The 17,396-nt window shown below is 51.8% G+C and overlaps 9 protein-coding genes across 9 annotated transcripts; 7 read left to right on the top strand and 2 right to left on the bottom strand.

Moving 5' to 3' along the window:
- Positions 1 to 521: 521 nt before the first annotated feature.
- Positions 522 to 989, top strand: BDW74DRAFT_73311 (uncharacterized protein). The gene has a single exon (XM_073733574.1). The coding sequence runs from the start codon at positions 633 to 635 to the stop codon at positions 870 to 872; it is 240 nt and encodes a 79-aa protein (XP_073587525.1). The 5' UTR covers positions 522 to 632; the 3' UTR covers positions 873 to 989.
- Positions 981 to 1,695, top strand: BDW74DRAFT_73317 (uncharacterized protein). Its single transcript, XM_073733575.1, has one exon. The coding sequence runs from the start codon at positions 1,107 to 1,109 to the stop codon at positions 1,527 to 1,529; it is 423 nt and encodes a 140-aa protein (XP_073587526.1). The 5' UTR covers positions 981 to 1,106; the 3' UTR covers positions 1,530 to 1,695.
- Positions 1,696 to 2,658: 963 nt separating this feature from the next.
- On the top strand, positions 2,659 to 5,397 carry BDW74DRAFT_145360 (ankyrin repeat-containing domain protein). Its single transcript, XM_073723193.1, has one exon. The coding sequence runs from the start codon at positions 3,312 to 3,314 to the stop codon at positions 5,067 to 5,069; it is 1,758 nt and encodes a 585-aa protein (XP_073587527.1). The 5' UTR covers positions 2,659 to 3,311; the 3' UTR covers positions 5,070 to 5,397.
- Positions 5,398 to 5,953: 556 nt separating this feature from the next.
- Positions 5,954 to 7,939, top strand: BDW74DRAFT_174034 (ankyrin repeat-containing domain protein; the record flags this gene model as incomplete). Its single annotated transcript, XM_073727934.1, has 2 exons — positions 5,954 to 6,538; positions 6,602 to 7,939. 2 exons carry the CDS (start codon positions 5,954 to 5,956, stop codon positions 7,937 to 7,939), a joined length of 1,923 nt encoding a protein of 640 aa, XP_073587528.1.
- A 751-nt stretch (positions 7,940 to 8,690) lies between these two features.
- BDW74DRAFT_174035 (ankyrin repeat domain-containing protein) lies at positions 8,691 to 9,752 on the top strand (the record flags this gene model as incomplete). The annotated part of the gene is made up of 1 exon (XM_073727935.1): positions 8,691 to 9,752. The coding sequence occupies one exon, from the start codon at positions 8,691 to 8,693 to the stop codon at positions 9,750 to 9,752; it is 1,062 nt and encodes a 353-aa protein (XP_073587529.1).
- Positions 9,753 to 10,002: 250 nt separating this feature from the next.
- BDW74DRAFT_174036 (ankyrin repeat domain-containing protein) lies at positions 10,003 to 10,893 on the top strand (the record flags this gene model as incomplete). The annotated part of the gene is made up of 1 exon (XM_073727936.1): positions 10,003 to 10,893. One exon carries the CDS (start codon positions 10,003 to 10,005, stop codon positions 10,891 to 10,893), a length of 891 nt encoding a protein of 296 aa, XP_073587530.1.
- Positions 10,894 to 11,465: 572 nt separating this feature from the next.
- On the top strand, positions 11,466 to 12,491 carry BDW74DRAFT_187326 (uncharacterized protein; the record flags this gene model as incomplete). Its single annotated transcript, XM_073731455.1, has 1 exon — positions 11,466 to 12,491. Exon 1 carries the CDS (start codon positions 11,544 to 11,546, stop codon positions 12,489 to 12,491), a length of 948 nt encoding a protein of 315 aa, XP_073587531.1. The 5' UTR covers positions 11,466 to 11,543.
- Positions 12,492 to 12,538: 47 nt separating this feature from the next.
- On the bottom strand, positions 12,539 to 13,447 carry BDW74DRAFT_145362 (uncharacterized protein). Its single transcript, XM_073723194.1, has one exon. It carries the CDS (start codon positions 13,358 to 13,360, stop codon positions 12,749 to 12,751), a length of 612 nt encoding a protein of 203 aa, XP_073587532.1. The 5' UTR covers positions 13,361 to 13,447; the 3' UTR covers positions 12,539 to 12,748.
- A 789-nt stretch (positions 13,448 to 14,236) lies between these two features.
- BDW74DRAFT_73337 (uncharacterized protein) lies at positions 14,237 to 15,074 on the bottom strand. Its single transcript, XM_073733576.1, has one exon. The coding sequence runs from the start codon at positions 14,891 to 14,893 to the stop codon at positions 14,327 to 14,329; it is 567 nt and encodes a 188-aa protein (XP_073587533.1). The 5' UTR covers positions 14,894 to 15,074; the 3' UTR covers positions 14,237 to 14,326.
- Between the last annotated feature and the right edge of the window lie 2,322 nt (positions 15,075 to 17,396).

Here is a 17,396-nt window from a genome sequence, read left to right on the forward strand (position 1 = left end):
CGCTACGGATTACAATGGGAACTCGGCTCTGGACTTGCTTCATCTCGCTATGAGGCCAAACCGCCCCTATACGAGTGTGCCCAAAGTACAGGAGCTTGCCGCCGTCTTACTTCAGGCAGATCCTCACCTTTGGCCGTCGGGCCACATCAACCGCCGATTATGGGAAATCTCGCGAAACGGGCCGGTTGGACGCTGCCACATCAGCTTGTTTGCGGCGCTCATCCGAACTAGGACTTCCGCATTGGAATTCGACTTTCAGTAATAGTCCATCTCAGTGGCACCATGAGTCTCCTATTCTAGTAAATGGGAAGTCATTAACATTGTAATGAAGCGACCCCTTGGGAGGAAGCCCAGAGTCTTGTTCCAGGGTATGGTGTGATCACCATGAATGTGAGATAGGAGTGAATCATCTTAAAGTAGGAAAGACCCAGATCAGATGTTGAAGGGAAGGTCTGCCCGAGGTGTGAAAGTTGCCATGTCAGGCCCGGGGGTGCGCAGCTATTTCCTGAGGTCAAGGAGGCTTCCTTTCTTAACTTCCGCAACTCCCCCTAACACACTTCTCGCTCACACTTCTCTCTTTTATTCACCATCTCCTTCTAGCAATCTCATAAGTTTTGGTACTCCGCAACAAAATGCCTTACTCAGATCTCCCTGTTGAGATCGTTCTCAACGTTGCCTCCTTTTTCGACCTGAAATTTGACAATCTTTATGGAAGTTGGGGCAGGACCGGCGCTCACCCTGATATCCAATTATTTATCGACTGGATACAGACGTCAAAATGGTTTGCATCAGTTCTCACTACAATCCTCTACGACCACGCATTCGAGCTTACTCCAGCGCGTCGGACGGCAGTGAGAGAGTCTGATCTTTGAAATGACCAAGACATGCTCAGGAGCAGAATCTTGGTCACAGGGAAATATTCTAAATCGAAGCCGATGACCGATTGGTTACTGAGTAGGGCTGATAAAAAGTTCAGTTTCTCGAGATACAAGGGTGAAATGACTGCTATCGCAATGATGGTTTACGCGAAGAATTACTCTCTACTGGAGCTTCTTCTTTCGCACGAAGAAATCTGAAAAACTGAAATCGAGCCTTCTGACCTAGCTATGTTCTCGGCTTTGAGAGTAGCTATTGCAGAAGTGGACTCCAAAGCAGTTCAAATACTGCTCGACGCCGGAGTGAATCTCGAGCATAGGGATAATCTGGATTATTCAGCACTGCATCATGTAGCAGCAGGTGTGGACGCTGGTGTGACGGATGAGGATAGCCAGGCCTTGAAAATTGTCTCAAATCTTCTGACAGCTGGGGCGGACGTCTGGGCAGTGGCGCATAATTCCTTCACGCCTCTGCCAATTCACTCGGCACTACGTGGTCTCAAAGGATTTCCTGGAATAGCGGAGCGGCTGTTGGAAGTAATGTTGGCGACGGCGGACCAGGCAACAATAGGCAACTGGAAGAGCAAGATACTGCATTTTGCGCTTGAAAAGGTATGGCGGCAATGTCCTTGGAGTAGTGCAAACTCTTCTTGAGCACGGTGCGGATATCTTCTTACTCGGCCGCAATAATAATACAGCATTGGAATTGATCGCAAAATGGCCTCAATTCACCCCTGACAGTTAGGGTAACGACGAATATACTACAGGTCGTCGCGAGCTCGCTACTAAGTTGTTTTAAACAAATCCTCACATTTGGCCCAACGGCCATATCATCAGACGGCTCTGGAAACATGCACAGGAAGAGCCAGTACTGGATCGTCACCTGAGGTTATTTGATCTCCTCATTCGAAGTGGCAATTTTGGCATTGAATGCCGTTGGAGACAGGGGCAAAACGCCACTTCACTTGCTCTGCGATCACAGCCTCATGGTTGGGCTCAATAACTACGACCAGAAAAGTCGCTTCAAGAACACTCTTCGCATGATAGCTCTACTTCTCGACAATGGGGCCACTATCTCGGCGCAGAATCAGGATGGTGTGACTCCTGTTCTTCGTGCGGCTCGCGCGCGCTGGCCGCAGTTCTCCGCCCTCCTCCGGAAAAGACCAATGGACCTGGCAGTCAATATAGCGGAAAGTGCAGGAGAAACCCCACTTCATGTCGCCGTCAAATACAGCAACATAGAATCAGTCAAGCTGCTGATCCACAACGGAGCTGTCGTCAACACCATAGACTACCGGGGTTTCAGCGTAATACATGTTGCTGCGAAGGCCAAGGGCAAAATAATACACCAACTGGTCCAGGCTAGATGCGATGTCTCTTCTGAGCATCCAACTCATGGAAGTGCACTTCAGATGGCTAATGATAGCGACTCCATCCGAGGAGTTAGGGCCCTCCTTGACGCCGGGTGTTCGCCTTTCGTGACAAACCATAATGGACTAACAGCGTTGCGTTTCGCCGCCGTTCGTGGTATCTCATGGAATGAAAAAAATAAATGAAAAGAGAGGAGCCAGCTCTGGAAATCATGATTTGGCCTGATGGTGAAGACAGTCACAGTGGCACAAAACAACGGGTTACCAGAAGGGAAGAGGCCTTTGAGCTTTGAGAGATCTTTTCAATTGTACTTAATGCGCCATACAAGCTACTACCAAATAGCAGAACTGTTTCCACATCCGTGCGCAGTCTTAGAGTCGTAGCAGACTCACCGTGTGGAAGGGATTGATTTGTTGACCCATCGTAGTAGAGCGCGTAACGATCTGTTGACCCTTTGTGATTGAAGGAGAGAATAAGTCGAGGGTAGTGTCGCACTGTCCCAGGGGCAGAAGGTATTTCTGCCGTAGATATCGCTGTCTTATTGTAGCGTAATCACCACAACATCAAAACCTCCTTCATCCATCTCCCACCTCTCATCTCATTTCTTATCTATCCTTCCATCCAAAGCCCCGATCATTCTTTCATCTTATTCCTCACTTCTCTTTCCACTTTACCTTTCATCTCACATACTTTTTATCGCCGCTAGCCTCGCCCCTACTCTCCTCGCTCCTGAGCGAGATGTCTTACTGGCAGTTGCCTTGGGAAATTTTCCGGAATATCACCTCTTTTTTTGACTTGGATTTTAGGGACCCCAACTTCGCCCGCACGAACCCCGACATCAAATCCTTCACGTCCTGGATCTTGACTTCGAAATGGCACGCTTCGGTGTTGACGCCGGTCCTTCTGGACAACGCGTTCAATCTCATTCCAACACCCCGCCCAAACGTCCGGTGGATGCTACATAAGTTGTCCTCTAGAATCTGGGTCGATGCAGGTAACTGAAGGTCAGAGCATCTCATCAAGTACCTTCTTAAGAGGATAGACAGGCTGTACGAAGACTGAAAGATGGAAGTCCTGATGCATCTAAGTCGGTCAAACAATCCCGCCATGCTGCAGGCCCTCCTTGCCAACGACGGACTTCGAGCCAAATATCTCGAGCGCAAAAGCAAAGGAAATCCCGACACACCGTTGATACGGACCATTATTTCGGGTTATGTGGAACTGACCCAAATTCTGCTGAACGCCGGGGCAGATTTTCTCAAGAGCGACGCTTTGCACCGGGCAGCCCGCTGCCAGTCCGTGGACGTGCTCGAGGTTCTCATAGAGGCTACAGCAGATGTCTGGGCCAAATGCAGGAATCGTTCCTTGTTACCAATTGAAGAAGCACTATATTGGGACCAACCGGTGCTTGCACAGAGATTGCTGGAAATAATGCTCGCAACAGAGGACAGAGCATCAGACCCGGACTGGAAGATCAAAGCATTGCACAGCGCTCTTATGGTCTACAGTGTACGCGCCTTCAGCATTGATTCAGTGGATATCATTCAAGCTCTGATTGATGCCGGTGCCGACGTATTCGCCCTTCACGATGGATCTAGAGCCTTGGAGATTCTCGAGTCGGTTTATCATGAGGGAGAACAGAATAGCCCTGTTGTACGACAGATCGCGGCATGTTTGTTCCAGGTTGACCCCCACATCTGGCCGGTCAGCCATATAAATCGCCAGCTATGGGAGTGTATGCAGAGAAAGAGCGAGGTGGATAAGTGCCATCTTGCGCTGTTCAATCTTTTGATCTGCACCAACACTTCTGCACTGGAAGCTGTCACAGACTCTGAAGACACAGCCCTCCATTATCTGTGTGACAGAGAACTTCTGCCTCCCCATCTTGCGACTCTTGGGATATCGAGAGAGATTTGGGTACCTCGGCCCGACCTCCCTGCCGACATGGATGAGGACCGCTTTCGTGCCACCTCCGAGATGATTTCCATTTTATTAGACAGCGGAGCAAGCCTATCAGCAAAGAATAAAGCCGGCGAAACCACTTTGTCTTTTGCGGCCCGCTCTCCATGGCCCGGGTTCCTGGCGCTGATCTTAGAGAAGCGGCCCAATGACCCGTCAATCGACTTGAGTGAAGATGCATTAACTGATGGAGGGACGGTACCCATCCACGGCGCTATCATGGCAAAAAGCCTGTCTTCGGTTCAGCTACTCAGCGATCACGGTGCCAACGTCCATGCTATTGATAGAGCCGGTTGCAACGCGGTACATATGGCAGTGAATTATGAATTCTCCCCTGCGATCAAGATCCTCCTCGACGCCGGATGCCAACCCTGCCTGCAAAGTGCGACGGGAATCACACCGCTCCGCGCTGGATTAATCATAAGGTCCGTCGCGGAAGACAACCTTTGGTATAGCAATTATAGCGATTCCGAATTTCCCATTGACGATTACAAAATTGTCTACGACTACTTCACGAGCACTTGGTGCAGGATCCACGAGCCCAGTCCCCTTGTAGATGGAAACAAGGCGGCGATAGAGCTCATTCGCCAGAGTGGAAGAGAATTGGTAAAGTTCTATGATGATGGAACAGGAGACCTGGTTTGCATGGCGATGGAAGGAAGGTGGCTGAATTGGGTATTGGCCAAAGTCTTGATTGAGAATGGCGCAACAGTTCATGATGGGTGCCATCACTGTGAAAGGTTATCTGACTTCTCTTCAGAGAACTCAGATACTGAAGAAGAGGAAGATTACGAGGAGGATCAAAATGCTCGAGATGAAGATGCTTCAGAGGACGAAATCGTGTCAGAAGACGGCTGCTTCTAATATCAAAGACGCCCCTACAGACAAAGACACTTCGAGGGACAAAGATAGCGCTAGAGAAGAAAAGGGCCATGGGATGCTTCAGAAGACAAGATACTAGATGAAGACGACATGGAACACATAGCATGAAGTGACGACGAGGATCAAATATCCATTTGGCAAATTTTGCGAAGCTCTCAAGCGTTTGAGATGAAATGCTGGATGTTTGAACAGCACTCCGCGACGAACACGTATGTATCCAATGGAAAGGCCCATGCACTATTTACATGCGTCTACATAGTAGTAAACAAATAGGAACGTTATATACCCAAAATGTGTGATGTGTCTGCCAACTCAATTACGCGAAGCTAGAAATTTGCCTCAGTAGTAGTTCATGATGCGACATCGGAGTTTGATTCCAGCCCTGCAACATGTGAACGGGAGGGAAGTATATGCCTGCGCGATGGTATCCTCTCAGGCTCATAAGAAAGACAAAATGGCATTTTTCGCTCAGTGCGCTGTTTTTTCTCCGAGGACGACTCTCGCTCCTTCCTTGATTTCTTCAACCAACGCCAGCCCGACACATCTTCTCTCCCCTCATTTCTCTCCTTCCAGAACTCGACTTCTGAAAAACCATCTTTTACCGAGCAACGAAGACGAGCAACAGAATGTCTTACTCCGATCTGCCTCTCGAGATTGTCCTTTATATCGCTGAATATTTTGACCTCAGCTTTAACCGTGACCCTAGGTAACGCGACTATGCTCACCTCGTCCCGCGCGTCCATCCTGCACCCTATGTCAAGAGCTTTGTTTCCTGGATTTCCACGTTTAAATGGCATGCTGAGGTGCTGAGTCCGGTTCTCTTGGACCAAACATTTGGCTTCACACCCGAATTGCGTGAGAAGAAGATGGAAGATTTCGACTTTCGGCGAGTGTTGAGGGCGCTCTCCGACAGGATATGGAAAGCTGCTCCCGGTTGGAACTCCAAATATCTCGTGGATTACTTCTTGAGCAGGATCGACGAGAAATTCTACTACGACCGGTTTGATGCGTCGTCCCTTTTGGAGGTATTGATCCGGGCGAGGTGCTTCACGATGCTGGGAACATTTCTGGCCCAAGATCAGGCTCGGCGCAAGTACTTTCAGCACACCGAGTCAAACTTATCTAGCACCTTATTAGCAACTGCAATAACCGAAAATAGCCTCGAGGCGCTACAGATTTTGCTTGATGCTGGTGCAGACGCTCGAAGCACGGACATAGTCGGTCCCTCGCCGCTTCATTTGCTTACTGGTTCCTTACTATCCGCCGAAGTTCTTGAACTACTCATAGCGGCTGGGGCAGATGTATGGGCGACGACCATAGATGGAAGCTCGACGTTACCAATCCAACGGGCGCTGAACGATGTCAGAAACCAGCGTGCATTCGCACCAAGGCTGCTAGAGATAATGTTACAGACAGAGGACCGAGGTCCGACATGGGATTGGAAGACTCGGGTGCTACATAGCACCGTTGAATGCTGACTCGGCTTAGATGAAGATATTGCTGGAATTGTCTAGACCCTCGTTAGCTGCGGCGCTGACATTTTTGCTTCGAATGAGGAAGGATACACCACCCTGGGTAGGGTTGCATGGTATGACCTTTCACTTTCCGCAGGCTGGGCCGAGGATCAACCTGCAGCACTGCGCATGGTCGCTGACTGCCTAATTCGGGTGGACCCTCACATCTGGCCGCCAGGCCACATCGGTCGGCAGCTCTGGGAATGTGCGCAAAGAGCAAAAGCGGTGCATACATGCCAGCTCCTCTTATTCGACAGGTTGGCTGGAACGGGCGTATCTACTCTTAGATATATTCCAGCTTACAATGGAAGCACCCTATTGCATATTCTGTGTACTAAGAGGTTTCTGACCCGCACCGACTGTGCTGCGAAAGAGGGCCGTTTTAGCCATGTTTCCGGATGCTGGCCTGCCTTCGTGAACAGATTTGGCGAGGACTACTACAAAATGCCCCCGGGATCCTGGGAGCCTATCCTCAATGGCCTCGACAAGGACCGCTTCAGCAGTATTCTCGAAATGATAAGCATCCTTCTGGACAATGGAGCCAGCACATCCGCTGAAAACGTGGACGGAGAGATCCCAATGTATCTAACAGCCCGGTTGCGCTGGCCAGAATTCCTTGCTGTACTGCTCCGCAAAAAGCCCAACGAAGCTGCAATAATTCCTGCCACATCAACAACCAAGAAGCCGCTACTTGGAGCAATTATGTCCGCCAACGCACCAGGAATCCAGCTCCTCCTAGACCATGGTGCCGACATTTTGGCCATAGACAGCAACGACTACAATGCTTTACATTGCGCTGCGCGGTCACCGTGCCCCGATGTCCAGGTTCTGAAGATGGTAATCCAAGCCGGATGCCCGATCTCAGTTAATCACCCGTCAATTGGAACCGCCATACACATAGCAGCCGTCTGCGACTTTGTGCCCGCGCTTAGCATACTCCACAAGGCGGGATGCCCCATTGTCGCGAAGAACGCAGACGGAGAGACAGCGCTCACTGTTGCATTATGGGCTGCTAGGTACAAGTGCGTCGGGGCGCCTGCAGAGCTAATCAGACTTGGAGGGAGGAAACTAGTGGAGTTTGCCGATGGAGGAAGCGGGAACTTGGTCTGTCTGATGCTGCAACCTCGTCGGGAATTGCTCATGGACCACGAGGAAGAGCCCGTGGTCACGAAGCGCATTGTTAGGCTTTTGCTGCAGCATGGGGCCAAGGTGCTTGACGATTGTGAGGCCTGTTGGGAGAGGAAAATGGAATGGGAACTTTCTCCAATTATTGAAGCGCCGTATATCTGGAGATGGAGAAACTGGTCTGACGAGCGTGGGATCATAGGTATAATGTAAGAAAGAGATGGAGTTATGAGACCATTTATGGAACATGGTCGATGATGATCTGCGAGCTGGGATTAAAGTAAAACTTGTATCTATGGAGGAGACTGGACATCCGTAGAAAATGCCTTGTTCCCGCAGTTCAAACCGAGTTTTAGCCATTAGTGTGCGCAATTTGGATTTACCGTACGACATGGTCACCCTGCTGTCTTGAAAATGCATCTTTGATAATAGTAAGCATTCCTAGAGGGCTGAAAAGGCCACACAATGCAGATACCCAATGAAGCCACGCCCCTACTGAGTCTATGCGAAGCTAGAGATGGCACCATAGTTGACGAATAAGGGAGGCTTTATTATTTAGGAGGTAAAGAGTTAAGACTAACATAGGAGGGAAGGTGTTAAGGTCGTTCCCTCCGAGGTTAATCTTGGCCGTCGCTTTCTGGTTTTTCGACCCCGGCCGGCCAACACAAACACTTCCCAGTCCCCTCCCGTCTCTCGTCTCATATCCATCCTTCTTCTTCAAGGTTGGTAACAGCTTGGGGTTGCTACTACTCTTTTGATTCCCTTTAGACCATGGGTCCGGGATACATCTTCATCTCGTCTCACACCAATCCCTCTTCTTGTCAACAGCTTGGCCTTCCCTCCATTCCCTTGACTATTTTTGAGACTCCGAAATATACCTTCCATCTCTCATCTCACATCCACCAGTCTTCTTGCCAATCGAATCCCCCACTTCTACCCTCCTGCCCATTCTCAAGACCCCAAAATGCCTTACTCCAACTTGCCGAATGAGATTATTTTCAACATCAGCCGGTTCCTTAAGCTTGATTTCGACCTCGGTTCTGGTGTTAGTTATATTTCTGGTTTTAGTTACCGATATACGAGCGATTGGTCCGAGGACGAGAATGATCCACTCTATGCTCACCAGGACGTTGAATATTTCCTTGCCTGGATTCAAACATTGAAACGACACGCGGCTGTGCTTACGCCTGTCCTGTTGAATCATGCTTTTAAATTCACACCAGCTCTCCGCCAGAGACAAAAAGAGAACAGACATCTGCAGAGAAGAGCAAAAAGACTTGCAGCGAGAATATGGGAGGTGAGTCAATTTTGGGAGTCGCTACATCTTGCGGATTATCTCCCAAGCAGGAGAACAGAATGCTTTTGGTACAAGTATCTGAGCAAAAACGTGCCTCTGCTGGAGGCTCTCATCAGGGCGGGGAGCCTGAAAATGCTGGAGATACTACTCGACGACCAGGAATTCCGAGGAACACGGCTTGGTCGAGATGGCGACTCGCCGCACATACTATCAGATGCTTTGTGCATAGCAAGCGACTATGACCACGACGACATACAGGTAGTGCGAACATTGCTCAACGCGGGAGCAGATGTTGCAGGTTGTAATTCTTATGGGTTCTCTCCGCTCCATATAGTCGCGAAATATCAACATTTAGAATTTGTCAACCTACTCCTTGACTTTGGGGGAAACATCTGGGCAATGACCGAAGGCAACGGTCAGCCATCGTTTCTGGTTGAAATGGCGTTGAAGCAGCTGCAGAACAGGCCTGAGGTGGCACACCGATTACTCGACCCCACGCTACAGACGGAGGATGAGAAAAGCCCGTGGGACTGGAAGTTGCACGTAGCACACAGTGCCTTCTTCATTAGGCAATGCTCTGATACGGACGCAGCTGAGTTCGTTCGAGTACTGCTCGATAGCGGGGTCAATCTATTCGCCATGAATTCGCGTGGAACGACAATCCTAGAGACTGTCGAGGATTTGGGAAAAGGCAGTAGCGTCATGACTGAGAAAGAAGGTTCGACTTAAGAGTCAACTGCAAGGTTGGGGTGGAAGTCAACTGGAACGGACTCAGAGTCACCCTACCTGGCTCAGAGCGGCAGGCTTCTTGCAGCAGCTTGATCCGCATCTATGGCCACACAGCCATATAAACAGTCAACTCTGAAAGTGCTTCCAGAAATCAGTTTATTTGTTCCAATGCCAGGTTGTTTTATTGAAACTCCTGGTCCGAACGAATCAGTTTGCCTTGGAAGCGGTCGCAAGCGACGGTTCTACTTCAATGCACTACCTGTGTGACCATGAGCTCCTCGGCCATACGCGCATTCCACCCCACAACGATCGCTCAGATGCTATCAACCATATCTGTCTGCGGTTCCATCAGGACCTCGAAAACGACCCGACAGCCGACTCCCCTGCTCTGCCAAACCCTTACTACGAGGACCGCTTTGTCACTGTGCGTGAGATGCTTAGTATCCTTTTAGACAACGGGGCCAGGGTCTCCCAACAGAATGAGAATGGCCAAGCCCCCCTCTACCTCGCGGCATGCTCGCCGTGGCATGGATTCCTCGCTCTCCTATTAAGGAAGAGACCCAATGACCCCGCAGTCAACATCGCTTACTCGGCAGAGAACAAAATCATAACACCACTCTTTGCGGCATTCAAAGCAGGTAACGTCTCTTCGGTGCAACTTCTTCTTCGAAATGGAGCCGATATCCATTGCAGAGATCATAACGGCTACAACGCCTTGCACCTGGCCATGAGCTCACCAAATCCGGAAGTACAAATTGTGCATGCCTTAATCGACGCCGGCTGTCCTATTGATGAAAGTCATCCCTCCATCGGCTCCGAATTACACATCGCTGCTATCTGTGGCTTTGTGTTAGCTATCAGAGTCCTAATCGAGGCAGGTTGCTCCTGGGATAAACGGAACAGCGAAGGGCTCACATCTCTTGGCGTAGCATTGCAGGCCGCGACATTCGAACGCAACGGGGCCGCGGAGGAGTTGATTGGTGTTCTCAACGGCCAGATCGTCAGGGATGAAGATCGCGGAAGCGGGGACTTGGTTTGCATGGTTTTGCAAAGCGCGGACCCGGGAAACCAGCATGGTGAGGTTATCGCTAAGCTCCTTATTTCGAACGGGGCCGGAATCCACAAGGACTATGATGACTGAGGGCCGCTGAGAAGTCAATATAATCTCTAGCCGTTGGGCTTCGAATAGAACGCTTCAAAGGTCGAAACGGCTGGGGCGGACCATGGTCAATCTGTGCATGTCAAAGCTTGGCCTTGCATAGAGAAAGAGAGAGAATTGGATAGGAGTGGGGATCTGGAAAAGAGGATGGACTTGTCTCTTGATGAAAGCTGAAATGATCTCGAAATCAATCAGCTAAGGCAGGTCCGTGGTGTATTGTACTTTTGGACCAGGGTCACCAGAATCTAGTTTCTTCTTCAGTATGTATTTCGTTGGCTCTCACTCTAAGATCCAGTAGTCGGAATGAAAGCCACCTTATTTACCGAAACACATCACCTTGAGTTCTATCCTAGTCCAGGTAGACGAAATCTGTAAATACTCGATGTAGCTTACCTAGGTAAGTCCATCCCACGCTGGCTTATCTCCGACACCTTATATCCGACGGCTTTATCAGCCACGAGCTCTCTTCCGTATGCTTGTGTCAGCCACACCCTAACAGTAGACAGACATCACAGAGACACATACAATATATAAATCATAGGCATAGACAACCAGGTCAGTCCTCATCGTTGTCAAGTCACCTCTTCTGAACATACAAACACCCTTTTGCTGAGACTAACCAAACCACCACAATGAATTTCACTAGAAAATCCGTCCCCTTCAACCCATCCACTGACATCCCCTCGCTCACGGGCAAAGTCATCCTCGTAACAGGCGGGAATATCGGACTCGGAAAGCAATGTGTTCTCGAATACGCAAAGCACAATCCGGACGTGATATGGCTCGCAGCCCGGAATGCCACGAAAGCCCAGGCCGCCATCGCCGAGATCGAGTCGCAGCTTCCCAAACCGTCAGAGACGGCAATAAAATTCCTCGAGCTTGACCTCTCATCGCTTGAGTCCGTGAAGAACGCAGCAACGACCGTCCTCGCTGAATCCCCGCGTCTCGATATCCTCATGCTCAACGCAGGCATAATGGCCGCCCCACCAGGCCTAACAGTCAACGGATACGAGGTGCAATTCGGAACGAACTATCTCAGCCATATCCTCCTCGCTCGACTTCTTATGCCGTTGCGCGAAAAAACCGCAACCTCGTTCTCCGATGCTCGGGTAATCCTCCTCTCCTCCTACGGCCACAACCTCACACCCAAAGACGGTATCATCTTTTCATCGCTGCGCACCGACGGCGCATCCCTAGGCCCCTACGAGCGCTACGGTCAAAGTAAACTCGCCATGATACTGTGGGCTAAGGAGGCAGGGAGGCGGTATCCGAATTTGACAGTTGTATCTGTGCATCCGGGTATCGTGCGCACGAATCTGATGGCCGGTGCGACGGGGTCGCCGTGCTGGGTTAGGGTTCTCTGGAGAGTTCTGGGGAAAGCGGCGTCTTATGCTCTTGCGAGTGTGGAAGAGGGGGTGAGGAATCAGCTTTGGGCGAGTGTTAGTCCGGATGTTAAGTCGGGGGCTTATTATGAGCCTGTCGGGGTTGAGGGGGGTGAGTCGGAGTCGGCGAAGGATGAGGGTCTGGCGAGGGAGCTTTGGGAGTGGACAGAGAGTGAGTTGGGGAAGCATTTAATGTAGGTTGTAGCGGGCTTCTACTACGAATTCTGATGTTTTTGCCATCTTGATGCATCTATATTTAGAGAATTCCATTTATGGTTTATCCTTCCAATTTAGCTATCTATCCATCAAACCGACCAACACAAGACCCACAAGACGTGGGCACAAAGAACCATAGCCCGGCACGCAACCACCTGCACATATCCCTCTTCCACTATGTTTGATCTACCACCCATTCCACGACAAATCAATCGTCCTCAAAGCATTACCAGATCATCTTACACCTGGAAGGGAACACCACTAGGCACCCCACTAGGCGCAGGCGGCGCACCAGACGGGAGACCCTCAGGACCCGGAGGTGGCGCTTCACCCTCACCCTCACCAGAAAACTGGCGCTTGACGGCCTCAACAACGCCGCTTGGACTCGGGACCGGAGGCGGAGCTTCACCCTCCCTGCCAGCGGGAGAAGGACCGGTCGAAGCAGGGCCAGGAGGAGGACCAGAGGGCGTCGGTACACCTTCCCCACCCTCGCCGCCAGAAGGAGGACCACCAAACTGGCGCTTGACGGCATCGACGGCGCCGCTGGGTGTTGGTGCGGGGGGAGGAGCTTCGCCCCAGCCTTCGCCGCCGGAGGGAGGAAGGCCGGTGGGGACTGAGCCGCCGGATTCGATGGCGGGAGGGGGAGCCTGGCGGGCTTCGTTGGAAGGGAAGGGGAGGGGGCTTTCCCCGGCCCCGGGAGGAGGAGGAGGAGGACTGCCGGATGGTGCGGACAGGCCACCTGCAACTGCAGTGGGAGAAGGAGCTTCACCACCAGGTCCCTCGAGCTGAGCCTGGGGAGCGGCGAGGGCGGAGCCCAGGAGGGCAATGGAAGCGACGGCGGAGAGTCTCATTGTGATTTTGATGCAATTAGGTATGATATGCAAAATTTCTGAGTCGTCAGAGGAAAGCTTGGTTGGATTGAGAGAGTAGAATAGGTATGTCGATGGATGTTGTATCTGGGGAGACGAGGAGCTCTTTATAGCCATTCTCGATCACGTCTTCCACCATTTCCATCAGGTCATGGTGCTATGAGAGCATCGTGGCGTGGCCTCGATCCGAAGCAGACCCGAATTGTTACAGAATTTCAAGCTCCAGGCGATTCTAAGCCCGAATGGGGTTCCACGAGAGCAGATCAGCGCAGATCTTTGATTGATGAGATGGCTCGGGTCAGCCTGACGTAGGTACGCGTACTTGGGAGTGCTTTTGGGTCTAGCAAGCAACCCAGCGCCATCCAGCCACCAATCTTTAGCATGGTTTCGGGTATCTACTCCGTAAGGGAAGGAGAATTGGAGGGAGAATGATATGAGATGATCAAGCTTGCGCAAGACAAACACTCAGTTGACCATGCTGTTTACGAGTAACGCCAGGCAACCTTCCGCCCTGGTGGAGACTGATCTTCACAGCTTATGTCTACGTACCCACCCCAGCAACCACGTTAATTCCGACCTCCTGGTTTTTCTCTCTCTAATCCCTGGACTGCCCCGTACAGTGCTAGGGCTGGAGTTGCCACCGGATTTACACAAGGGGCTGGATGGTGGCAGGGCCGATCATCGACCGAGCCAGGAACAGTCGCTGGCCGCTGCAGACGTCAGCCAGCGCAGCGTATACATACTCAGCACCGAAGCCATCTCATTGTAAACACTTCCGATTTTGCTAACATATTCTTCTCACGTCTTAGCAATTTTTATTTTCCAGTTTGTCAGCCCTGCTAAGTTCCATTCCACCATTATGCTAAGACCCTCGTCCGACGCCATTTAAATTATCGGGAGTGCGATCTTTGGTGCTATTTCTGCCGAAATAATAGCATCTAAAATGCCTTACGCCTGGAACGGAATCCCAGCGGAAGTTCCACTAGCAGTGGGAGAGGGACCGGTTGGGAAGAAACCCTCGTCGCCATCAGGGTAACTGTTGGAGCCCCTGGCAGCGAGGCCGGTGGCGGAAGGGGCGGCGGGCGGGGGACCGGTTGGGAAAAAGCCCTCGTCACCATCGGGATAGCTGTCAGCCCAAGGTTGACTGTTGGGGGCGTGGGTTGCATCCGGAGGCGGAGTGCCGGTTGGGAAAAAGCCCTCGTCACCGTCGGCGTAGCTGTGAACCTGCGCTTGGCCGGTGGGGGCATGAGTTGCATCCGGGGGCGGAGTGCCGGTCGGGAAGAAACCCTCGTCACCGTCTGCTGGCGGGGTGTCAGGAGAGACGGCGCGGGCCTTGTTGTTTGAGAAGGGGAGGGCGCTTTGCTGGGCGCCTGGGGGAGGCGGGGGGAGGGCACTGCCAGATGGGACAGGAGCTTCGGCTTGGACGCCAGAACCTTCAAATCGGGGTTGGCCTTGGGGTTGTGCGGCAAGGGCAGCGCCAACGAGGCCGAAGAGGGCGAATGTAGAGTACTTCATTCTGAAAGGTGAAGATTGCTTTGGTTGATAATTCGGAAAGAGGACGGAACCGGGACTGATTTATCGAAAAGACTCTGAGGATCTGACCGCCGGGGGATACTAACCGCTTTATACCTTCCCACAGCCAAGCCAACAATGAAACCACGGAGTAGCAACTGTAAACTGCGCGAGTACCGTGGCGTGTCCTCGCTCCGAACGTTACCCGGGTAGCTACCTTACAAGCAGCATGCAGCTCTAACCGAGTCTGGGAGATCAGCGGGCGAATCAGGGACGATCACTGATTGATAAGATTGATCTGGCCCGCCTGACGTAGGTACGCGTACGGAGTACCTGCACTTCGCAAACTAACCGGCCCGACGTCCAATGCCAGGCCAGGCCACCCCCAGCTACCAGGAGCAAGTCTCACGCCATACTTGCCATCCTCAGAGTACTACCAAGACACCAAGAGAATGGTGTGTTTGTGCAACGCTGACGCAGTATGACCACTTCATCAGTCATGCTTGCTCAGGCGCAAAACAAGCCAGGTTGCCGCCACTGTGGGTCGCGATCTTCAGAACATAGCGAATCCAGCCCTGGATATATTAGTCTGGACCCGCAGACATGACAGCCACGTTGATTACGTTGGTCCAACAAAGATCTTTGGCCCTGGGTAAGTAGTAACGATGAGGATCTTCCATTGTACCATAGCAGGCGAGATGATCCTGGAAATGTCTTGCAGGAGACCAATGGCAGGGCAGATTGCCTGCTGATTCAGGTACCCACGAGTACCCGCCATCCCTTGAAGATGTCGGTCAGTGATGAATTGCAATCAGGTCTACCCTGCCGGAAAGACGGCATTCTGCCAACAGCCGGTCAGCTGCAGGACAGGTGCCTCAAAAGCCCCTCGCAGGCTAGTGCCCGGACGAGTGCAAGGTAGCGGCTGACAACGGCATATGAATCTCGACGCCACCCGCTTATCCAGACTGGCAGCCTGAAGGCGAAACAAGATTAGGAATCCTTTACGTCGAGTCCTTCCTATATAAACCGTATCTCCGTCAAGGTATAGCAACTAGAAGGAGCATGAGCGTGGCAGCCGACGCCGTTCTCCTGTTGCCTAACCATAACCATAGCCAGCATAGGGCGAGGGGAGGGGTCTCACCTTGAAGCGTTGCGAGTGGCGGCGATTGTGCTTGGCTGCAGTAGCGGCATCCCGTAAGACCCTCGTGTTCGCACGGTGTTCTTTCCTGCGCAACCCCAATTCATCTTCACGAGCATCCCAAATGCCTCTACTCAACCTACCCAGCGAGCTTTTGCTGCACATCCTAGGAAGTGTCGAGAAGGAAGCCGACCTCAACTCGCTCATCCAAGCGAACCAGCGCCTTTACACCCTTGGGAAGCCATACCTCTACCGCCAGAACGCAATCCATCACAACAGCATTGCCTTAGGCTGGGGCGCGCATAATAACAAAGTCAACACCATATTGAGCGCTCTGGAGCACGGCGCAAATGTTAACAATAGATTCGGTGGTCCCATGAAACCCAGACCGTTGCACGCAGCCGCAGACGGTGGTGCCACAGACGCTATCAAGCTCCTTTTGCAGCATGATGCCGACGTAAACGCGCGCACCGTGTTCGGAGAAACCGCACTACTGTTCGCGTGTAGAAGCGGACACCTTGAGGCCGTCAAGGTGCTGCTGGAACATCCAAGTATTGACCCAAATACGCTTGATGAAATGTCTCTAATCGACACCCCGCTATGCTGTGCAGTGGCCCTTGGCCATTTGAAGATCGTGGAGAGATTATTAGCCTGTGAGCGTGTGGACGTAAACCGGCACAGAGCGGATGGTGGTAACAGCGCGCTCTACCACTCCGTGACCATGCGGGATCGCGAAATGGGACTGCGCATGACAGCTCTCCTTCTAGCACACCCCAACATCAATCCAAATTTTATTGTTAATCTAGGATGGACGACGCCACTTATGGAAGCCGCAGGGGCGGGTGACAGAGAGCAAGTGCGTTTGCTTCTCGAGCATCCACGTCTTGACATTGGCTTGCGAGATAGCTACGGGAAGCCAGCCCTGACGTATGCCGCGCGATCTGGGAACGTCGGGGTCGTTCAATTGCTGCTCAAACATGGAGCGGATCTCAATGAGAGATATCGTGACGGCAGCTCGGCACTTGTCGACGCAGCCCGGAGCGCTCCCGCAAGCATGGTATCCTTCTTGCTTTCCCGCGGCGCAGATCCGTCGATTGGGCGGCCGTTAATTGCTGCAGTGCACATGGATGAGCGCTCTGTGCAACTACTCTTGGCCGACTCTCGAACTGACGTCAACGCACGCGACCTGGACGGATGGACAGCACTTTTCCATGCGGTGAGGTATGGGCGAGTGGATGCTGTTGAGACGTTGCTTTGGCATCCGTTAATTGATGTGGGCATTAAAGACGGCACTGGGGCGACGGCAGAAGAACTTGCACAGCAGCGAGAACAGCATGACATAGTGGCCTTGTTCCGTTTGCTTCGGGC

This window comes from Aspergillus multicolor, assembly GCF_047715735.1.
Source record: "Aspergillus multicolor strain CBS 133.54 unplaced genomic scaffold BDW74scaffold_3, whole genome shotgun sequence".
Taxonomy (NCBI): Eukaryota; Fungi; Ascomycota; class Eurotiomycetes; order Eurotiales; family Aspergillaceae; genus Aspergillus; species Aspergillus multicolor.